This window comes from Tribolium madens, unplaced genomic scaffold, assembly GCF_015345945.1.
Source record: "Tribolium madens isolate multiple individuals breed KSU strain unplaced genomic scaffold, Tmad_KSU_1.1 Scaffold_2;HRSCAF=44;Tcas5.2_LGX, whole genome shotgun sequence".
In the NCBI taxonomy this organism is placed as follows: Eukaryota; Metazoa; Arthropoda; class Insecta; order Coleoptera; family Tenebrionidae; genus Tribolium; species Tribolium madens.
The window spans coordinates 3828729-3851741 of NW_025400995.1; the positions used below are offsets into that span (position 1 = coordinate 3828729).

Below are 23013 nucleotides of genomic sequence, written 5' to 3' on the forward strand. Positions count from 1 at the left end.
TAATTAGAACCGGTTTACCAATTTTGCAATCTTCACCCCTCTGATATTCTCAAGACTGTTGCATTCGTTTTGGGGATTTGTGGTTGAAAATTCGATCAGTTGTTTGCAGTTTCGTCCATTTTCGAAGCAACGCAAGCAGAATGGCAACATTGACATAAGACAATGCGTTATGCTAATATTATTATTGCGCCTTTGTGCAGCGAACATGTAAATTTGATCGTAACTGAAAATATCTTGTCGTTTCGACTTTCATAAGGAATATTCAAATGGTGTGTCACCTGTGGGATATAACTGTCTCAAAATCAGGAATCACCCGTTTTGACACTTTTAGGGGTAATGAAATAAAAAGACAGGTTGCTAGTTGGGTTTATTGCAAAACAAATGCATTTTCGAAGAATGTGTTCTCATATAATATATCTCATAATTGACACAAACCTAATAACATTACAACAGAATTGTGCAGTGCTATTAACACATCAACAGCTGCTCAATTTGTAACAAAAACGGCACAAAAAATAGGCTACAATTTCAAGATTATATCGCGATGTTTGCCTTTTTTAAGTTTACTTATGCTAATGTCGCGTACAATAAGTGGCATGCGAATTTAAGCTCCTTGTAAATACTTATAAAATACAACAAAAAAAATATAACTAAGTACTTAAGTACATTTTTTTCATACTCTAGTAGTAAGCTTCTACCGATAATGATATAATTCTAATAACTAAAAATTCACTAGAGATTACTAAAATGCATCAAAATTGAAATTTTTGCATTTACGTTATACTAGTTGACCTGGAAAATCATTGTTTTATCATTCTTTTCCTATTCATCCAATTTTTTCCAATTTTGTGTATGATTATTGCTTTACATTTACTGATTTTATGTGACCGTAATTTCAAATAGTTATATCACAGACAGATGAATAGACATATGTCAAGAATGAATATCATTCTTTAGAGACATCATAGACATTTACACATCCAAAATTCAATAAGAAAATAAATTGAAGAAAAAATGTGAGTTTTGTAGGAACTTTTACCACAGACATTCGGAGATTAAGGTAGGATAAATAACGTATTGGACAGCCCTGGTATTGGTTTATTAAATTTTGGATGTATATTGTTTGGCATTCAAATTGAGCAGATGTTTAGAAAAATACAGCCTCAAAGGCATATTTTTCGTTTATATACAATATATTTAATTAAAATAAGTACAAAATCTGCATGGTAGTCTACATTGTCTAGGGTAGATGTTTATTTCTGAATAACATTAATTCATCATGTGCAAATAAATACGATCACTAGAGCGTTGTTTTGTCGTTGCAATGTTCATCTATTTAATCCACTAGGTCCACACCAAAAACACAGTTTGCTTAGGATTAAAAGCATATATAGAAGGCCCATAAAATTAGGTTCAAGGTAGTCTGTTGATGACACAGCATTGGGTGCAGCAGATGGCGCTCCAACAAATCGCGTATTGGCGCGGACCACTTGCGATTTCCATTTTATCTTGAATTGGGGTAAAGTTCTACTTAGCGTAAACAATCTGAAAAGATTAAATAAGCAAGTGGAAACAAGATCCAAAAAAAACACAAACCTAACAACAACCGTGTTTAACTTCCAAGGTAATAAATAGAGCTTGTGGTTATCCCTTGAGCAAAATGTGTGGATTTGGTCTCCTAAATGCTGGTTGTTTGTCGGGGAGTACTCGTGGATACTGATGTTCCAAGCAGTGCAAGGACCTAAATGAAGAAATCAGAACCGGTTATGCGACCGGTTTCACTTACGGTTTTGATTGGAAGTAATATCTAGTTCTAATTGGCGTTCCACGTTGGAGTGCAGAGTCCAAGTGCAGCTTTGCTGATAGAAGTGGTTTAAGTTCTCCGGTGGTGTCAGATTTTTCATCGTAATTTCACCTGTGGAGGGAATTTAGTTTCGGTGGCGAGTCGTCGAGACGTACCTGAATGGATTGTGTAGATATGTTGACCGCAAATCGTGTCGGTATTGAAAGTATAAGACGCGGAAAATCCGAATCCCTTTTTCGTCCAAGTGTAGTGGGCGACCGAGTAGATTACCGTAAGTGAGCCCCACGTACGGGCGCTCACCGGCAGCCCCTCGCTCTGAAAGCTGCCACAGAGGCAAGCGATGTTCAAATTGTTATCGGCGAGGAGCATGAGATGATCAATAGTTTTCAAGGGGCTGCTTGAAACACAGCGACAGCCATTATCGCCGCATTGTGTCACACAGCTCGGCTCTTTCGACATCTTCTCGATACTTTGGACTTTTATGGTGATGCTTTGGTTGCTGCTAGGAACAAACTGTTGGCGGCATGATAAAGGACCGTCAATATTCCAGTATAAGTGTTGAGTGCCCGGATTATCTATCATGCCCGCAAGAGGACTATTAACTCCGTTGAATTTCACGTCGCATAGACCGTTAGGCTGCATGGTTCCACTAATTTGTTCTGAAACACACCAGCTACAACACCGCTTTAACTTTACGAATATTCTACCATCGTGAAAAAAATAAGCGCCGGCCAAAAATTCCGCCTCGTTTGTTGAGAGTGGCGCTGTGGGTCTTTTAAATGTGATTATCATAGTGTTGCCCGTTGATAAGTATGTCTTTTGCTCGACAGAACGGCTGTCATGATCTCGAGCTTGTTTCACGACGGGACTACATATTCTGTCCATGATGCTCCTCTTGTCTTCAACTTTATTGTCTATTATTTCGATTACGGACTTACATAAGGTAGTCCTAAAACGTTTCTGACAGATTAATGGTGTCCCTTCTAGCCCCACAATTTTTTACCTTAATCGATAATTAAAGAAAGAAACATGAACCACGTCGGTTTGACGGCCTTGGAATACTAAACGGCAAATTGGATGCCATTCGTGTTCCCTTGTATCGAAATGACCAGACCTCGTGTTATTTCCGGATATAAGAATGTCACAGCCTGAAGACTCCGGAGTCGACATTACCGTCTCGTTCAGCGCTAAAATTTTGCAATTGTGGAAAATTTTAATTTTGCCTGTATTCAATCCATTTTGTCATATAGCGAGGGGCCGTTATCTTTGGAACTAGTTTCACAAATTTTGGAATTTAATCGGAATTGCTTGGTGTTATTTGGAATTACTGGAATTATTTAAGAATTACTGTAATTCTTTTTAGAAATACTGGATTTTTTTCTGGAATTACTAGAATTCTTTTAAGAATTATCGGAAATTACATACTTAGAAATGACTATTATAATGATGGCGCAGTTGTACTTGAGTCTGCTGCGCAGGCGCTGTGCACCATTTTACCGAAGCCGAACGATAAGCTGGAATACAGAGATTGTGACGTCATAGCTATCAACGAGTTAATCATATGCCATGATGGACAAAAATCAACAAATATCAAATTAACGTTAATTTCACTTACCAATTAATAAAGTAAAAATCGCTAATAATTTTTGTAATTTTTTGTGTGAGATTTTATTTGTAAACGCTTTTTACTAATTTTGCCATGAAATATTAAAAAATTGTGATACAAATTTTTTACCTAATTTGTTAATATAATTACCACATTTGGCGCACGTTTCTAAAATTTTGTGATTTTTATAGACATGATACAATTTTTTTATCAGCTATCGTTGATCTTTACATTTTACAACTTTGATAATGTTCGCCTATTAAACTCTTGAATTTTCAGTCACAATGAAATTTTTACGATGTATGCTTTTCATCCATTTTCTTTTTAAATTTTCACCTTTAGGAAACTTAAAACATGAGGGCATATTCCAATACCTATTAATTCATTGAGTAAACTTTAAAAATACAGAATGTTATAGATTTGTAAAGGAGACTAGCGAGTGCGAATTGCACCAGAAGATATTTAAAAAACGCCAGAGACTACAGATGAATATGTGAATTCCTTGAACTAAAATATCGACCACAGAAAAAAATAATATTTATTTTAATGTCAATAAAAGAATTAGCCTCATATCAATAATTCGCAGTAAAACAATTTTGTTTGAAATAACTAATAAATATTTTTTGATTATTTAATTTTGTAAAATGCTTATTTTAACAATAGAATTTATACATTTGGGCACTATTTGTAATTAATTAACAACTTAATTTGTCATTTCTGACAAAATATAATCCTGAAAAATTTATTAATGAGTGAACCTTAAAAATAGGTGCTTGTAATTTCTTTTCTAAATTACGTTGAATTTCTTATTACAACTATCAGAATTATTTTGGAATTACAGAAGTTATTTTGGAAATACGAAAAATAAGTTGGAATTATACTAACTAATTTAGAATTACAGGAATTAATTTGAAAACAATGGAATTACTTGGAATTACTGGAATTTCTCTAGATTTTTTTGGAATTACTGGAATTTCGATGGAACTATTTTGGAATTGGAATTAGTTGTAAGCATTTCTTTCAAGTTAACGGCCCCTCGTCATATGGTAATGTATGATGCTTTAGCCCAGAAAAGAATAGGGCAATGTTATTTTCCAAGGTAATTACGTTTCCACAACGGAATAAAATATGCCACAAGGTTTAGTTTCTCGCTGTTATTTACATTTCACAATTTGGCAACCTGCTGGCAGGATAATGAAGGGTGAACGTAGACGTATGAAATGAAGGTTCCTACATAGTTAAAGGTAGGGTTTGAATTTACTCAACTGAACAATAGAGACAACCTGACAATATTCTGTATGAATAAGCATAGAAAGATTTCGTTCGTGTTATTAAAAAATTACTCACGAAGAATGAGATTGGACATGGTGGTCCTTACGGTGGAGTGAGTGACGGTGGTTGGAGCCTCCGTGGTGTGCGATTTCTCGAAAAATTTCAGTGTGGCAACAAATCCGTTATAATCAAAGTGGGGTTTTTGTGGTCCGGACCTGAAAAGAGTTGTATTTGAAGTTGTTTAAAATTTCATTTCAAGATTAAGAATATGTGCAAGGGGTCGGCTCAGTGATCCATAATACGTGCAATATCAAGTGCGCCTTCAGACAGGTTTGAGATAATCGATGAACCGCGAAGGAAAGTGTTGGTTCGAAATTAAAGTGAAATTAAATTTGAACGTCGTCAGTTCATTTCGGGTCGACTGTACAGTTTCATTTCCGGTCGGGAATAGTCATAATGAAGTCGTAAGAGCGCCAACTAAAATAATTTCTACGTCCCATCTAATAGTTTACCTGAACTCTATGAGTAAATTTAATCCGGAATATTCTAAAGTTTTGCGTTGGTTACCACATAAAGTTGTAAGCAGAGGACTACTTGTTGTCGAGCCTTGGTAAATCGATATGTAATCTGTTTTGCAATTCCTGTAACAAGTTCATTTTATTATTAATCTATTTTAAGTCTCCGCCGCCAAATCTGGAGCGCCTTTTCGGGAAAAGTAATTAAACAAAATTCAACTGTTTTGGTCAGTTTGTTTCTATTAGCTGCGCAAATAAAGGCCCATGTGAAGTAAATTGATAAAACTTGTATAAACTTACTGCGGTAACAGTAGTGCTGTGAAACTAATGCGTACTTGAATGTTCTCATTGCTAGTTGTGATGTGGTATTTGCATTGTCGATGGGGTGGATACACTCCGGGGTAACTCGGACTTGCCAATACACAAGGGTCTCCTCCTTGCTCAGACTTGTTACAAGCAAAATCTTGATACAACCAGTCACAATCTGCAAAATTCAACACATGCTCTTTTTACTCATTTGCTATAATTAAATAACGACTCTCTAGCTGATAACTCAAATGTGACCCGAGTTTATAACTCTGTTTTCTCATTCCGACAAAATGCCTTTTTTCAAATACTCACACCGCAACATAACTTCACACTCTCTGCTCTAACAACAAATAACAAACTTCGGATAACCGAATTTTGGATAAAACACAAAAATATATAAAATCGTCATTTATATCTAACGTCGAAGGCGTCAAACTTTTCCTCTTATTTTTATAAGCACGTGCCGCACCCTCTACACCCTGTGCCAAAAATAACGAGAAAACTATTTGAGATATTGCTGCCGAGCAAAATTTATATCTTATAAAAGCGAACGATTTTCTAATTCCCAAACACTTGGTATTCTCAAAATAAACGAATGGCATTTGATTTTAACTTAGAGTAACATTAGACGAGTTAATCTGTCAAAGTTGAACGTCGGTAAGTCCGAGGTTAGCAACTGGTACTGTGTGATGAGATTTTTAAGTGGTGAGTGCCACTTTTAAAATTTATAGACGAACTAAACTGTCTTCGTCTAAGTTATTGCGATCGATTTTGTCTTCGGTGAAACTTAAAGTGTTGTCTTCCGACTCCTAACACCCCGGTAGTGATACGAAAGGGGTGCAATTGTTTAAGCGTAAATACATAGGACGTTGCGTGGAGCGCAATGATACGCGCTTTGTCTTGCTTGTATAGAACGGATTGAGCATGAACCGTTTATCAACTTGTTCAAACTTGCGCTATGTAAAAAATAGCATCAATCACTTGAAATGTTGGTGTAAGTTTATGAGGAAATAAAAGCTCTAGTCATTTATAAACACTTGTAGAAAATTTCATAATAAGAAATATATTAAAAACAAACATCTCGGGCTAAAGGCGAGTAAAGTGAGTTTTAATAATGAAAAGAGTTTTGAATAAGAAGTTGTGAAAACTTAAGGGTGCTACAAATGTGGTCTGAGTTGGAGAAATTGTTCGTTGTGTAAGAGGAAGTTCCAACAAAGGAAAACCGACTTTGCGGTGTCAAGCTAATACTCGGTTATAACAATAATTAACTCTACTTATTACTGTTTGATTATTTGTTAAAACTAATGTATTATCTAAATATGAAGAGTTATCACAAAGTTTCGAGTTGAAAAGCAAGCTTTGAATTCTGCTTTCTCTGTTCGATTTCTAATCCAAGTCACCCACGTAACTTTAGTGACAGTAATAAATTGACTATGAATTTTCAAAAAATTAATAAAAATAATAGAAGTAACACATTTTTGTCAGCATTGAGAGTAAAAAAAAACTAGAAAGGGCTTTGTTTGCAGAGAAAATGTGCTGATTGTGGTTTAATTTGGCGATTCACGTGTCGAGCTGCGATTACATTTTCCTTTGGTGCGTAGAGTAATTGTTTTATATAGTCGGAGAAGAAAGCTGAAAGATTTAATCAATTGCTTAAAGGCCGGATGCATAAAATTTATTTCAATGATGCTTTTGTCCGGAAATAAATTTAACAAATTTAATTAAACCGAAGTTGGAACTAAAACGAAATAATTTGTTTGAGAGGACACGCCATCCTTTCAAAGGGTTGCCTCCAATATCAACCCATACCGCAAAAAACAAACAGAAGGGGAAAGCAAATATCAACCAAAAGAATACGATTATAAAATAGAAAGTAAAAAAATATTTAGGTAGCGTTTCGCACGTGCGAAGGTGAAAGCTTGAAACACCTGGCGCTTTTTTCAGAGACATGGCTTTAATCTGAACACACTTGTACTTCTCGTTTGCAAAGTGCATATGAAAAATGATATTCGCGTAATAAAAGAACGACACGTTCTTACCACTAAGGCAATATTTACGACACTCTCTTTAAATTGAACAAAAAGAGTTTTTTTCCGCTCAAGCAAAAGTGCCATAAAATTTGAAATTGATTCAAAAACGTTTAGTATAGACACTTATTAAAAAAAAATCTATTCGATTTTTTAAAAAGCAACAAGAAGCTGAACGAGAAGATCACACGAAATAAGAACCTTAACGATCAGAATGAAAAGAAAACATTTTTTCTTTTCACCAACATTCAAAAATCATTGTTAAAAAAGGATTGATTCGTTATATTGTTATATGATAAGTTTGAGGTGTGGTTGATGTAAACTAGCAAATTCTTTATTGCAGTTATTTCATTTAGTGATTTTTTCTGTTGGCGGGTGTTGTGTGAGGAAATTAAAGGAGCACCATGAAATGCTTTGAAGATAAATATTGTGAGTATCCGATAATTCCAAAAACTAACTTTCTCATATCTCTAATGACTTCTTTCGAAACTAATCTAAAACTCAATCACAACCAAAAGTTTCGTTCAATAACAACGGCTGCTCGAATCGAGTTTAAAACAATTTCGGTGTAAGCTGCGGAATTATTGCAAGGTATAAGTGAAAAATTAAAAAGAGGAGAAATTGAAGTTGGCCCATCTCAAGAAATGCGTAAAATTTCATGAAGTAGCTTGTGCTTCCTCACCTTGGAAGTTTCCTCAAATGGCGGTGTCTTTTAAATAAGATTATTATAAGAAAAAGCTCCTTATAATAAATTAACATATAAATTACGTAACAGCTCAAGTTTGTGGCCGAAATTTGAAGGAAGTTAGGGGCAAACAAGGAATATTAATATTTTTGCTTACCTGTATTTTGGAGCTTCATTCCTCCTCGCGGTTGGTACCCCAACCCGTCGCTATTATTTATTGATGTAAAACTAAAATATGCCAAGAATTGGGAACGCCTAGTCTTCTCTGTTATCCTGAAAATAAAATCCCCAAATCGTTAATCACTCAAACATAAAAAACTTATCCTTCACCAACATGTAAATGTTGGTCTTAAGCCCCGACTTTAATTACTTCTTAATTAAACTAATGCAACATATATATTTGCCGGCGTAAATGAAAGTAATTAAACTGAAGTAACATTGTTTTAATTTGTAGGCAATTAGGCCGCGCAAAAAGGATAATTACTTAAACCATCCGAACTTTACCTTCTCTTTCATTACTCTATATTCGTCGAAACTCGACCATTTGAGGTATTCCATTTCCTTTTATACAATTTTATTATAATCTAATAAAAAGTTCAAATCAAATTATTAAGGGACGGGGAATTTTGATTAGGGTGACAAATTATCAAAAGCAAGAAGTTATAAATGCTATTTGAGACAAGTTTAGCTCCCAATTGCACTCAATCATTTCGCACAAATCGAGTTTTCACCCTCGTTAGTAACCAAATCGGTCTTCTCCACAACAAATAAAAATATCTGTATGTTTTCTTCACACATTTGGTTCATTTATTTATAAAGGAAACCCTCTAAGTAATAAGTTAAATTATTTTTGAAACAACGTTCAGTTCATAAAAACCATTTTAGGGGTGTTCTGTTCACTTTGTCGTAAAATTCCTCATCTACTAAATGGGAAATACGTGTTTTAAAATTTATTTTATTATAAAGACTAGTACATAAAGCTTTTAATTAATCGAACAAAATAAGTAATATAAATATTAGGTTTAGTTTTAGATTAGTGTAGAATGCAGACGACAGTCAACAGTCATTAATAGTTTTCTCTCTTTCTTTTTATTCTTGTTTTTGCTGTAATAAGAGATAAAAAAGGTATTTGTGGGTGATCACTGATCAGTAATCAGTAATCATCCTTATTTTAATTTAAAATCACGCATGGCAATTGTTTTTTTATTTACACTAGTAAATTGTTTATTTCTTTTCCCGGTCAGATAAGGTCAGGGAGTTGGAGGAAACGTTGAATAAATTAGGTCAATTATATTCTGCTCTGGTGTACTATAACGCTCCAACTTCGTTTAGGCTTTAAAAATTTAGGAATCTTTTAAGATGGCAGTTATTTGCATACATTTTACACTTTGTATTTGATAATTTTTTATAGAACCAGATAAACAAATACTTGATTCACTGTTTTAAAAAAATTGTATGATTTTTAAAGAATGCAATGCAGTGCGACCATAGTGTGTTAGTAATTATTAATGGGTTGGCTGGTCAGTATTGCAACTGATTGAAAATAAATGAAAATATAAATGTAATTTGCTGTCATTTAATTATTTGCGTTTATGGGTTTTTCTATTTATTTAGCCGTTTCGCTATTTGAGCTTTATTCAATAGTCGTGTTCTTTGATAGGATGTAGTAATGTAAAAGTAGTAAGACTCCTAAACTAGATAGATACATTTAAGCCAACTACAGAAATTATGTGCCTTGCGGGATAAACAGAAATTGGATAAGGAAATTAGCAGCTGCAAAAACATACCGCCGCTACGTACACTAACAAAACAGCAATTTCACGATAGATAGAAAGTACCTAAAATAATAATTAAAAAACGCAGATCTGACGTAAATAAAATACAAAATTGCACGTAATGAGATAATAGCAAATTTATTTACGTTGGGGGATACTAAGGAAAATTCATTATGATGCAGTTTGCATTGTACGCCGTGGACAAAATGCGATAAAAATTGTAGGAAAGGGTCAAGCGAGCTTGTAATTAGTTTTGTGAGCTTGCGAATTCGCAACGTTTTCTATTTCTCCAACTTTGTATTTTCGCCAAACTTTGGAAATCGTTGCCGGATTCTTCGAGCTCATAACGAAATCTGAAAAGTTTGTTTTTTCGCTTGTGCTTTATCAAAAAATTTTCATTACGACAATGTTGAATTACCCCAATTTCATTAATGGCTCTGCGAAATATTTATTATATCGATCACGTTGCGGATTCAGAGGACCTCATTAAGAATTCAAGGTAAATTAGGGCTTTATTGCTGAAGAGCATTCAAACCCAATAGTCACACCAGATGCCCTAGCTGAACAGAAACACATTAACCCCGAAATTTGCACCCAGTTTGGACCATAAAATTATTTTCAATTAGTTTCCAAGCAACACTTCGCTGTGATATTTTTGTTTGCGTGCTTTTTCACATTAAAGTCAAATTTCATCTAAGGAATCTCAAATGCCGCAAACAAAATAATAGCAAATTCACATAAAATATATAATAAGGACAACAATTACTCAAATTTCCACCGACATGAATATTTCAATGCGTTATGCTCTCGTTTAATTTTTCGTTTTATGATGTCATTGTTTTACGGCAGCGAGCAGCTTCAAGCACTGCAGTTATTTTGTATCTACTTTGTTTCTGACTTTATCTTGCCAGATTATATTTTAGTATCAAGCGGTGAACGATTTAAAATCGTTTATTTTAAATCATTCGCCCCACTCTTCTCGTCTCAACCCACACTACCCCACGATATTTCAACAAATGGTGGTGGGAAACCGTATATATATAGCTACCACTATCAAAATCCGTTCAAAGTAAATTTTTACCAGATTTTTTTAATACTAGATTGCCTGTCGGCCGCTGACATAAATATAATTTTGTCTAAAATGTGATTCCGCATTTAACAGTTGAATAAGCGAACAAAATTAAAAGATAAATTTTAAAACGCAGGACATTGTAATTTATGAGCGTCGATGATTTGTGGTTCGAGGCACTGTAAAAAATCTCAATTTCCATTATTATTGGTAATTTTGAATTAACAATTGTAGAAAATGTGGCAAAAAAATTAAAAATCAGGTTAAGACAGTTAAATTAAAAAAGTCCACCGCACAGTTTAAAAGATATTTTAATCAAGATTAGTGTTTTTTACGGATCTTCTCATTTTTCCAAATTAAGGTTTTAATATTGCTGTTGTCACGTTTTAAAGAATGCTCGAGTTTTTCCAAGATTTTTTCTAAAACGACGATATGATTTATCTGGTGATAAGGCGAGCTCAGGGCAACTTGTTGACTGTTTAAAATTTTGTTGAGGTTTATTTATGCTCCGAGTAGCTGTTTCCTATAAAGTTGGCCTTTGTTTTTCCACTATTGTTTCGAAATATAATTGTCTTGGTGTATTAAAAGCAACTTACTGGAATAATAACGTAGCCAATCCATCGTCAGCGAAGAAAACGACTGGCGGAGCATATCTTTCGTTACTCCCACAAATCTGGTTGTCACCGGGGCTATATTGTGGCTCGGTCCCTCCGGCAAGTTGCAGAAAACCACCCACACAACTGAAAAAAATTACTTTAGCCAACGAATATTTAATTGGAGTCGCGGTCTTAAGCTTTTACCCGAGAGTAAAATACTCAAATCGGGATTAAAAGAGAAAAGTTTATTTTCCAGGATTGTTGCGAACGTCTCCCAAATTGTATTTGTTACCTATTATAGAATAAACTTTTGAATGCGTCACAACAAAAAGCATTTTAATCTAATTCTACTTAAAAACAATTTTAACTACATATTTATTTTTAGTTAGAATCTGTGTAAAAAATTGTTCATGCGGAACCCAGAATACCATTTTTGCCGACTTCCTTTTCTGAAGAAATGTAATTATCACTGGCACGGCAAATTAATGTATTTGCACTTTAAGTGTTTCCCTCGAATAAAATCAATAATTTTTACCTAAAAATAAATGAGTGTAGTACGATAGTGCGAGAGTTGTTGAGTGCAAAACGCGGCATCTTCAACCCTCCTAAAAAACTTATTAAATATATCCCTATCTCGAGCAACAATACAATTTCCTGTGGGATAGCAACGTGTAGTAATACGATATATTTCAAATATTTATTTATTGTCTCCCAAATTGAGACGTGAATTTTTCACCAACTAATGTCTATTACAAACAAATGAATACCGGAACTAATTACTTAGTAAATTATTAAAACCGGAAACGACAAGTGTACGATAACATCAGACATATTTTTTAAATATTAGCGAACTGAAATATATCATCCAAAAGTAGACTTTCTTGTCATATATATCTTGGTATTTCCTTCCTCTGAGAAGAGCTTTAGGAAACGCAATAACTCGAAGAATTGTTATGGGCTTTGGAAGGTGCAAGGTTAGAAAATGCGGTTACTGAAAAAGAGGAGATGAGACAAGGGCGGGTCGTTTGCCTGAAAACTGAAACATACTTGTCTCGTTTAAAAGGCGGAGACAGGTTGATAACGTTGGCCAATATAAGGGTCCTGGTGAAAGAGATCACCGGGAATTTTAAAAATGTGTTTTTGCTCAAAACTATTTTATTTAAATTGGATTTCTTACAAAAGTCTCGACAAAAGTTTAAACTGAATTAGCAGGTACACTATTTTCAATGTTTTTTTGTAATTTTAAAACAGTATTTATTGCAAAAATATTTATTTTAAATCTTGATAAGCGATTGTAAATTTAAGAAATGTCTTCTTTGCGTCGCCGAGATGTTTCGGTTGACCCAGAAAAATAACGAGGCGTAAAAAGAAATTCTTATCACTGCGGTAAAGTGTTTAATTAAAAAAGCTCCCGTATTGTGTAAGTTGCGCCCTCTAAATCAAACAATGGTGGCTCACCGGAAGCCAGAATTTTATGGCAGATCATTATCCCCGAGAAAGTATTAAACATGCCATTCATGATGCGAATTCACTCTTCCAAATGGCAAAGCTTTCTAAAGTTCATTTGTGTCATAAATAAAGTTTTATTGTAAATTTTAAACCATATGCTAATTTGAAACAACACTTTTCATTGTTTCCATTTTATGAAATTTATTAAGAATGGAGCAAATAGAACTTGAGTGAAGTTCCGTTTATTACCGAATTCTTTACAGCTAGTCAACCAACGAAAACCATCAAAAAACAATGTGTTTGCTAGATTTACGCTCTTTAAGCTTGCACCTGCTCGCCTCTAAGTAATTTCTGAGCGTTACAATTAGAAAAAGGCTATATGTTACACTCTGAGAGAGCAAAATATGGTCAATTTTTTTGCTCATCTCGTAAATTACGACGGAAACACTTAAAATACTGGAAACAATTGTAAACTTGAAAAGTTTACGAGAAAAATGCTAAAGTACTCAATGAAACTATAACTGTATCGGACGCGGAAATTTTCAACATTCTACTTTATTAGAAGTTTTTTAAATTGTGGTTTGCAAAATTAATATCTGTTACAACTTGTATTGTAATTACTATTGTATTTGAAACTGAATAAATATTTAATATGTAACAGTAATTTAAATTGAAACCTTGATGTTTAATAAACAAAATGTTATTTCCTCTCCAACATAAAACAAAAGTCAACTTTTCAATTCGTTTTCATTAAAATGTTTAATAAACCGCTGATAAAATTTTCAAATTTTAAGTGCTTTAAATGTGTCAGATCATTTGGAAAAAACGAAATAGACATCAAATAACGCAACAATTTTCTAGTTTTAGAGTGAAATGTGTCGGTCATTTTGTAAATACATAAACACACTCTTTTCAAAACACCCTTCCGGCTACAAACATGTTTACAATCATTTGAAAAAAAATTTTGTTTGCCAAGGAACTTACCTTATAACTAAATTATCGACATTTACAAGCTTTCAAATTTTTGATTTTAAGACAACAAAACATAATTTATATTGATGCAAAATTAGTTACTCAAGTAAATATAAGAGCCTGGAGGCGAGTTGAAATGTTTATATGCAACAAAATCCCTAACGTAACACTAAAATAACAAAATGTATTTATTATTTTAAACTCGGGCTCGTGTACAAATAAAATGTTCAAATAAACTCCCGGCGCATCCACCATTTGTGAATCAAATCAAATAACCTGTATTAAAAAGTTTAGAATATTCCAGGCATACCGACATAAGATTTGTATCGGTATGCCGCTAAACCTGAAACTAAACTCACTCACAACAATTGGAACAATCCGAATTCGAAATATTCGCATTCGCGACAATTTTGGTTGAATAATATGTTAGCTAACTTTGTAACACCATGTGTTATAACAGTAAAATTTATTTCTCTGACCTGGTGCCGTTATGTTTCCCAGCATTTACAAGTCTATAAATCTGAACTTCTATTCGTTGAGTTGAAGATGGAATAAATGTATACCAACAGGCGTCGGGGCCCTCCAATGAGGGCGACTTAATCTGGCCGAAAGTTTTGCCGGACCTTGCCATCAATTCGCTTGAAATTATCGTCACATTACACACTGAAACAAACAATTCACCAATTAACCACACACCACAAGCCGTTTACTACATTTTGACAAACATAATTAATTAATCCCGCATTGATAGTTACATTACACGTACGTGCGCTACAAATAATCCGCCTTTTTATTAATGACAAATTAAAAATAACACAAACAATAATTCAACACTGATTAACAACGCGGAAATTCGAAATATAAAGCCCTCGTGACAACACTGTACCGGAAGTCCATGACAGGTTTTACACCCTTCCTAAATATTCCTATAAAATATTAAATAAAAATTATGAATTTTTTTTGAGTTAAGAAAAGCAATTAATTAATTATATCAAACATAGAGCTGAGTTTTTAACAATGTGTAGAGTTGTATTTTTCTATAATTAATAATAAATATGCTAGAACTTGAGAAACATGTTTTTGCGTCATCCTGCACTTTAATTATTCTATATTTTATTTAGAGTGTTTACTCGTTGAAGTTGCATTAAAGCACTTAATAATTTCAAGAAACAAATTCCGTGTGGTTTAATTTAAAAACGTGTTTACCTAGCGTTCCTCAAGAAAATTTGAAGTGGGATAACGCGTTTTCGTGGCATTAATCTTATTTCTTGCGTCTTTCGGTTTCCGATTCAGCAACTAATTAATTGGTGTCAAGTTAGGGTCTTTGCCAGTATGCTGTTTGAGGAATGTCTGAATGATTTTGATTGAGTCTTCGCTGGTACCTAGATCAATGTGAGCCTTACGCTATATATTAATTTAGCAGCTTATTAATACGAATGTGACATTTCTAGATAATACCGTTAATTGACATTTAGGGTTGATCATTAATTTTCTCGGACATTACGTTACAAAATGTTTGAAGTTACTGAAAATCAAAATTGATTGCTACTAATTAATGCCATAACGAAGTATATAATTAATGCTTTTAATTAATATACCGGGTAGTTCAATGAGTGTTTTTAATGGAAACGAGAGAGCTTGTGAGTACACAAAATGGATATTTGCACTGATGCACGCCCCCATACCGCCCACAACTTGTCACATCATTTTATAGCCCATTTGATGGGGAATGTATGTATAAGAGAACACCAAGCTGCTAAAGGCTTTCATTCAACCCCTGATGATTAATTAAACACCGACACTAAACTCTAGCAAAAACTTTATTAAAAAGTATATAAAGCTACAAACTGGACCAAATGAAATCGTTAGCTAAATAATTATTAAAAATTTTGTGTGGTGTATTTGACAACCCGGTTTTAGAAGGTGATAGAGCTTGGAGTTGTGGCTTCCAGCTCATATAAGAGAACATAAATTTCTCGTTTCAGCGTAAAATATTCAGAAAGACAGAGCAATTTTATGTTTTGTTTTTGTGTTATTGCAGGAATTTATTTCGCGTGCCATTAAAATTGTTAAAAAATTGCAAATATCAAATTAAGGGTGATGTTACATACTGTGATTGCAGTGTTCCTCCAGACCACATTGTGTGCAGCGATTTGGGGCACTTTTTCCACAATGGCATCCCCCATCTGGCACGCAACAAGCACATTGGTGGTCGGTTCGGTTCCAGGGGCACGAACAACCCTTCGCCTCTTGCGTCCATAAATCTATCTGACCTGAAAAAAATTGATGAGCATATTAAAATTGGTCTTACATCCGAGTTTAAGAGGATCGGTGAGCGCAATTTAGATTGTAAGAGTTCTGCTGGAATGTAACAAATTTATTGGATAATATTCCAAAATTTGATTAAAATTCAAGCAATTTAATACTGCGCCAGCTAGTGATACTACTGCAAATAAAAGAGGCAATAAAGAAACGTAGAATACCTTTCCTTTCAATTTCGTAAATTGTTCCAATCTGATTTTTTCAATAATTTAACTTCTTATATCCCCTTGTCAAACTTTAAATAAACTTTTTAAATTTCATTTATGATTTACAAATCTCTTTCATTAGGGGAAATTGCCAGTGATGGATCGGAGTGTCAAGCAATTTATGTTGCGATGTAAGGGCTATTTTTCAACTAAAATATGCCAAAAAAAGAAATCTGCCTCATAAATAACATCGATGAAAAAATCCTGAAAGTGACTCAATAAAAATTACTTGGAAATTATTCCTAAATTTGCGCATTAATAAGTCATTTTAAGACAATCCATGCCGACGAGAGGGGAAAAACAACAAAAATTGAACGCATGAAATACGCAGAAAGGACGAGAAATAAAATACGCTAAAACCGGAAATAAATTTACTTTGAAAATTTATTATATGCATGCATAAAATATAGATTTTGGTTTAATTTTTTCAAAGAGATCAGTTGTTTATTTACATGTCAGCGACATTATTTAGTGCAGTGTGAGTCCGAAATAAATAAAAATTGACCTCAGATTTATAAGTAGTGATTAGATAATAACTTAGCAAAGTATTGGGTCTGCTGTTGAAGGCAAAGATGAGGAGTCTGTTTGTCATGATAATGACATCAGAGTCCAGTTGTTCCGATAACTAAAGGAAATAATAGTCTAAAGGGAGGCTTAATTAATTGTCCTAGGAAAAACAACAAATGCTCTCTTTATACATCCCTAGGGCTACTGACAATAACAGACGCTCCAAATATTGTTAATTAAATTTATTATTTGTTGGCATTGAAAAACCTCTCGCACTCGTACATGCTACACCACTTCTCTGAACGTTTTATTGAACCATATAAGTGTAAATGCTTTTCTATTATGCTATAAATTTATCTAACACACTGATAAGATTTTGATAGTGCATTTGCCTTTTTGCCTGAAATTTATGCTCACTTTACGACCATGCTATGATTCGTAAAGACCCGGCAAATGTTCCGTTATTTCGTTACGTCATTTATCATGCAACTGAGACAGTTTCCTTACTCAATTAATAATCAACCACCCCATATGTAATGCCTGTGACAGACGCTAGCTTCATTCCAAGCCCATCCGCTAGATAATTCCGCAAAATCTACCCATTTTTCCCCTACCTTATTAATAATATATAGGGTGTTCTATCTAAAAATACGAGCTGAAATATCTCGGAAACAGAGAGGGGAATTAAAATTGCATAAACGCGTCTTTCTGACTTTAAAGGAATCATATTTATGTACATTGCTAAAAGCTTTACTTACTGTTTCCGCCTACGTATATGGGTGTCCACATGAGTTGGGCAGAAATGGGCGGAAGATTTTGGAACCATAAGAACCATAAAAGGAGTGCGTAGCTTGCCGATGTTGAGGAAGCCATGAGTGGCTTCCTCCTTATTTTCAAAACTTCACACTATCTTCACTCCTCAAAAAATGCCATTTTCTACAATCCCAATTTGATTTTGACATTAGACAGGAAGTCCATTGTAAAACAACATCGACACTTTTCGTTTGACGTGATTTCCATACAAAACCTTTGATGTTTTACATTTCCTTTCAATAAAGCGAACCTAAAACAGAGAAAACATGCATAGAGAAAGATTTACTCGTAACAAAAGAGATTTAAATCTATGCTATTATCCGTTCGACCCTCGCTTCTACATTCCAACATTGATCTCCCGTATCACCAAAATAATTACTTTTGGTCTTGGTTGGAAAGTGCGTCGACGCACAAAATGCTTGAGCTTTGCTTTTACAAATTAGTTAATAATTATGAAGTATTCAGTAATTGTTACGACGAGAAAAAGCTCCTTTGTCAAATATTTTACTAAATAACTAAGCCGACAAAACAACAAACGTAACTGACACAAGATGAAATCTACTCAAATTTCTGCTCTAGTAATATTTCAAGAATAGATGAATTATTATTACGATCTAGAATCAGTCAAACAAGTTGATTAGTCTTCTGTTAATTTGCAATAATTAGTACAAAGCAGACTAGTATATCAAAGTAACGAGCTTTGTGATTAAAGCTCTACACCAAAAAAATTGTGTGCGGTCAACAGTATTATTTGAATTGAATTGAATTATTTTTAGTGCGTGGCATAAATCTTTTTTAAAAAGTTAAACAAGAATTCCTAAAAATAATGTAGAAATTAAAAAATCTGGTAAAAACATTCAGACTTTATACTCGGAAATTTGATAAATATAGGTTTAATTTAATAACATAAAATTGAAATTGCCTATATTGCATCCAAAACTACAAATTTCGCCGTAAGTGATAAATTTACAAATTTTAAAATATTTTTTCAAACCTATATGCCGTATTGTAGAGGAGTGTTTGTCGTTGGTCACAATGGTGTTTCACTTTTTGCAAAAACTCCTTTAGTTTCGCCGTAATCGGCGGTTTAGAAGTTTAAAAAATAATTTGGAGTTGAAACCTAAGTCACCTTCGCTTTTTTATAGTTTTGCACAACAAAAAAATTTACTAAATAACTTATTAAATAAGAATATCTGACAAACCTGATTAGGTTTTGTTGCATATTTTGAATTCCAAGTGCTATTAGTGGAACTAATTAGTAATTAATCTGTAGGAAACCGCATAAACGTAGGATTTGCGTAGTCCTCGATGTGATGTTAGTTTGTCAAAGTCAAACAGTTGGTTACGCTACTAAGCATTCTGTAGTTCAAATATTTGTGAGAACTCTTTCAAATCATAGTTAAACTGACCTATTTACTACCTTCATTGGTGACTTTGTCTGTAAGAAGATCAAGCTGGAAGCAGAGAGTCCTATTTTGAAATTTGACAAAGTTGTATAAGTTAGAGTGCGCGACATCGAGTCGTGACAAATTTGTAGCTTGAGGCATTTGCTTGATAGTTATATCTCCCTCGTAGAACCTGAACTTTCTGTTTAAACAATACACAAAATAGAATTTTATTTGAAAATAGCAATCCGATTTTGAATTCATGTTTTCACACAGGTTATTAAAAAATAGCTGAAACTGTTGCAAGTTCAGTAAATCCAAATTAAATTGATTTCCACTTGAACCTGTCAGAGCAGATGAAACAGAATGCAAATGGCAGTTAGTTTAGTACACTTTTTATTCCGTTCGAGTTTGTTGCAGTGAAGTGAATTCGGAGATAAACAAGTAGGCAGTGTCAGACTTAAAACATTTTATTATGATTTATGATCGTGTGTATACCATCTTTTAGTCTTGAAAGTATATAAATTTTTTGAATGTCTCCTTAGTCGGATATCTTTAGCTTTTGCGGACACATTGTTTACATCTTATATGTTAGGTTTTCAATGGCATTTTCTAATTGCGTCTTAAGGCAACACATAAATTGAGGGTAATAATTCTCGTTCTTTTACTGTTAAGTCCCATAAAGTCGAAGGAGGAAGGAAGGATGTTTCAAGTTGCGAAGCAAAAGGACCATTAAAACTAGGTGAACTTTTTTATCCTCCACGCGATACTTTTATATTTGATAAAATCAGAGCCACCCCAAAAGTTTTAATCCAATTCGGATGAATATAATGAATTGTTGACCAGAAAATCTCAACCAGACTGATATTTCTTCACCCTTTCGTTAGTCCGGAATTGTCTTAAAAGGGATTACGAATCATCTAACTCGAATCTAAATTGAAATTTTCCGGATTAGAGTAAGAAAAGTTGATCAATAAACTCCGTGTCAAATAGTCACCATGTCAGTGATATGTTGATATTAAAAAGAAGATAACATCGACAAAAACCATGTGACATTTTCTGTAATTTAGCTTCGAATGAAATTAGTGTCATACGTAATCGAGTTATTGAATGGGAGACAGAGATCTGCAGATTGCGGATTTTTGCATGAATGAATTGGGACGTGAAAATAGATGACAGGATTATATTTGATGATATCTTGATAATAAATCAGCTTTTTTCACGAGGGGCAAAAAATATTTAGCACGACATGCCCACAATGCAGCCTTATAACAACACAACATAGGGATTCCCTTAGAAGCCACCAAATAATTTAACTGAGATACACGCCGTATAATTTCCGCTTCCCTTTTGCAATTATGGAACTTTTAGTTGAATCTTTTCCCTGAAAACGGGACGAAAAACATACACGTTAAGCGGAAACTATGAGCGCTTTGGAGAATTTTAATACAATTTTTTAACGTCTCTTTAGTATTCATAGATTCCACCACTTATGCTTCACGTAATCTGTCATATTCCCTAGCCTAGAGACATAAGACGGTGCAGAACATATATAAATATTTTACAACAAATCCAATTATTCGAAACAATTATAAACATTCTGTCTTTCAAGTTTCAAATCGAATCATTTGTTGCAAAAATGAGAAAAATAACTCAACCCTTGCAGTAAAATCCCCCTTTATTTTTTGAATCTGTTTTTCCGCTTTGTTCATGTAAAGTGAAAAAGTATGTTATCTAGACCAAAGGTGATTGACACTTTCAAACTAGAGAGCTATTGTTTTGAAATACGTCTACCCTATTTATACCGTAAGGTGGTAACATCGAGCACCCTTGGTGTGTTTCGTGCTGTGACAAATTCCTTGCTCGAGGCTCGAGGCTCGAGGTTTGTGTAGCGTGATTTTCTGCACGTACAAGTCCAACAATATGTAATTATTCGACATTTCACCTGAAAAATTTGTTAAATGCACGACTCTCCTATTTTTATTAATAGCTGGAAACTAGCGTTGAAGGAGATTTTTCAAATGATTGGAGTCTAAAAATGCTCACGCAAGAGCGTAATTATCATCACAATTGACTGTAAAAGCACCTTGAGCCATTTCTTCTTACTCTTAAAACATAATATGCTGAAATTCTGAACAGACAGATATTAAATTAATTAGTTATAAAGTTTTTTTGATTTTTTGAGATAATTTTTTCCTCCTAAGTGAAAAACTACGACATGGATGGTAAGACTGTCTATGTCACAAACTCCATTTAAAATATTTTTTCTTAAAAAGTTTTGAGAGCCCTATAAAAAACTTCTGATTCTTTCCAGTTAATATTTCGGGGAATTCGCCTAGTTATTATGATAGGATTCGAGATGGTAAGATAAATTATAGTCGTATTATTTGAAAAGGCAGAATAACAGCTAGTAAATGTGAAATTTATTCATCGGCTATAGTTAAAGTGGAGTTCGTGATTGTTTATGTGTAAAGTTATATTGAAATTTGATTTTGAGATGTATTGTCTTAGCGTTGTCGATCAATGTTTGTGTGTGTACATAGTGTTGGGTTTAGATTTAGTATCCAGTTAGATGTGCAAAGTTTTCATTAAATCATGTAGAAAAGATGAATACTCAGAATACTGTTTTTAGGAGACTGAACTCTGTAAGAGTATGTTGGAATAAATCCGATAAAATGAGTTTTCGAAATACGTGAGTTGGAGTTGGTGAAAGTGTTGGCAGATGGAATTATGTTTTACTGAATGTTCTAAAAATAAATATTTTTCTACTGCAAAAATGTATAAAAGGTGGAAAGGTCGTATTTATCGCACGTGTTTTTAGTCGATAAAGTCTTTTTACAAATTTTTCGATGAAAGAAAGTATACACAATACCGAAAAAATATAAATCAAAATTTGTTTGTCCCGTGGAAAATGTAAAAAAGCTATTATGACTTCTGCATGGTGATTTCTTTTCAAAGCTTTAAAGAACTGATCAAAGGGATGAAAGAACAAACAGTTTGAGGCAAAAGAGGATGAGTAGAAATCGGCATGAAGCTTACACAATTGCGGGTCATTAGATGATTACCTGAAAACAATTTAAGTTCTGTTTGAACGAAAACTTCTGCTTATGAAAACATAAAGGTTGGAAGTTTTCAGTTTTAATAATTAATCTGAATTAAGGTTTCGACAGGAGAAGTTTGCGGAGTATTTAATGTTTGAATGTTCATTGATTTTGAGATGTGGTGGGGGTCTGAAGTTGGCGGTATTGTTGTCTCGCTTCGCAAATTCTTCGGTAAATTTGTTTGTCTCGAAATAGTCAATTAAAAGTAAAGTGTTTTGTGATGTGTCGGCTTAGAGTGCCTATTATGAACTTGTGTTAATAAGTCTGGTATTTATTAATGAAATGAGGAAGGTAATAGTAACGAAAAGGAGATTGTTCAAATTAATTGATATAGAAGTGTTACATTATAATCAAGATAAATTAAAGTCATTAAATTTAAATCAAAACAGGGAATATGATTAGGTGTTAGAAGATGCAGGATACATTGTGTCAAGGACAAAATGCGTAGCTGCTTTGCTAAATTCCCCCGGCATCAGTAATAAGGAAATTTTGCTCTAGATGGTTTAATGAATTAATCAAATTTAATTATCTATCCTAGGCGTGCATCCCAAATTCTAAACTTCTAATCACACTAGACAGGTATTCCCGTCTCGCGCTTGA

At 33.7% G+C, this 23013-nt stretch overlaps 1 protein-coding gene across 1 annotated transcript in view; it reads right to left on the reverse strand.

Moving 5' to 3' along the window:
* Positions 1 to 350: 350 nt before the first annotated feature.
* The window catches only part of LOC123006258, a 68738-nt gene continuing 46075 nt past the window's right edge, over positions 351 to 23013 (reverse strand). Inside the window, exons 2-15 of the mRNA XM_044400607.1 lie at positions 17873 to 18177; positions 16191 to 16352; positions 14559 to 14742; positions 11659 to 11802; positions 8376 to 8491; positions 5498 to 5681; positions 5195 to 5323; positions 4758 to 4897; positions 2808 to 2991; positions 2512 to 2753; positions 1960 to 2463; positions 1787 to 1915; positions 1597 to 1741; positions 351 to 1545 (exon numbers count right to left, since the gene is read on the reverse strand). Coding sequence (XP_044256542.1) covers positions 1329 to 1545; positions 1597 to 1741; positions 1787 to 1915; positions 1960 to 2463; positions 2512 to 2753; positions 2808 to 2991; positions 4758 to 4897; positions 5195 to 5323; positions 5498 to 5681; positions 8376 to 8491; positions 11659 to 11802; positions 14559 to 14742; positions 16191 to 16352; positions 17873 to 17987 — 2595 coding nt within the window. The 5' untranslated portion in view covers positions 17988 to 18177 and the 3' untranslated portion in view covers positions 351 to 1328. The remainder of the gene's footprint in view (positions 1546 to 1596; positions 1742 to 1786; positions 1916 to 1959; positions 2464 to 2511; positions 2754 to 2807; positions 2992 to 4757; positions 4898 to 5194; positions 5324 to 5497; positions 5682 to 8375; positions 8492 to 11658; positions 11803 to 14558; positions 14743 to 16190; positions 16353 to 17872; positions 18178 to 23013) is intronic.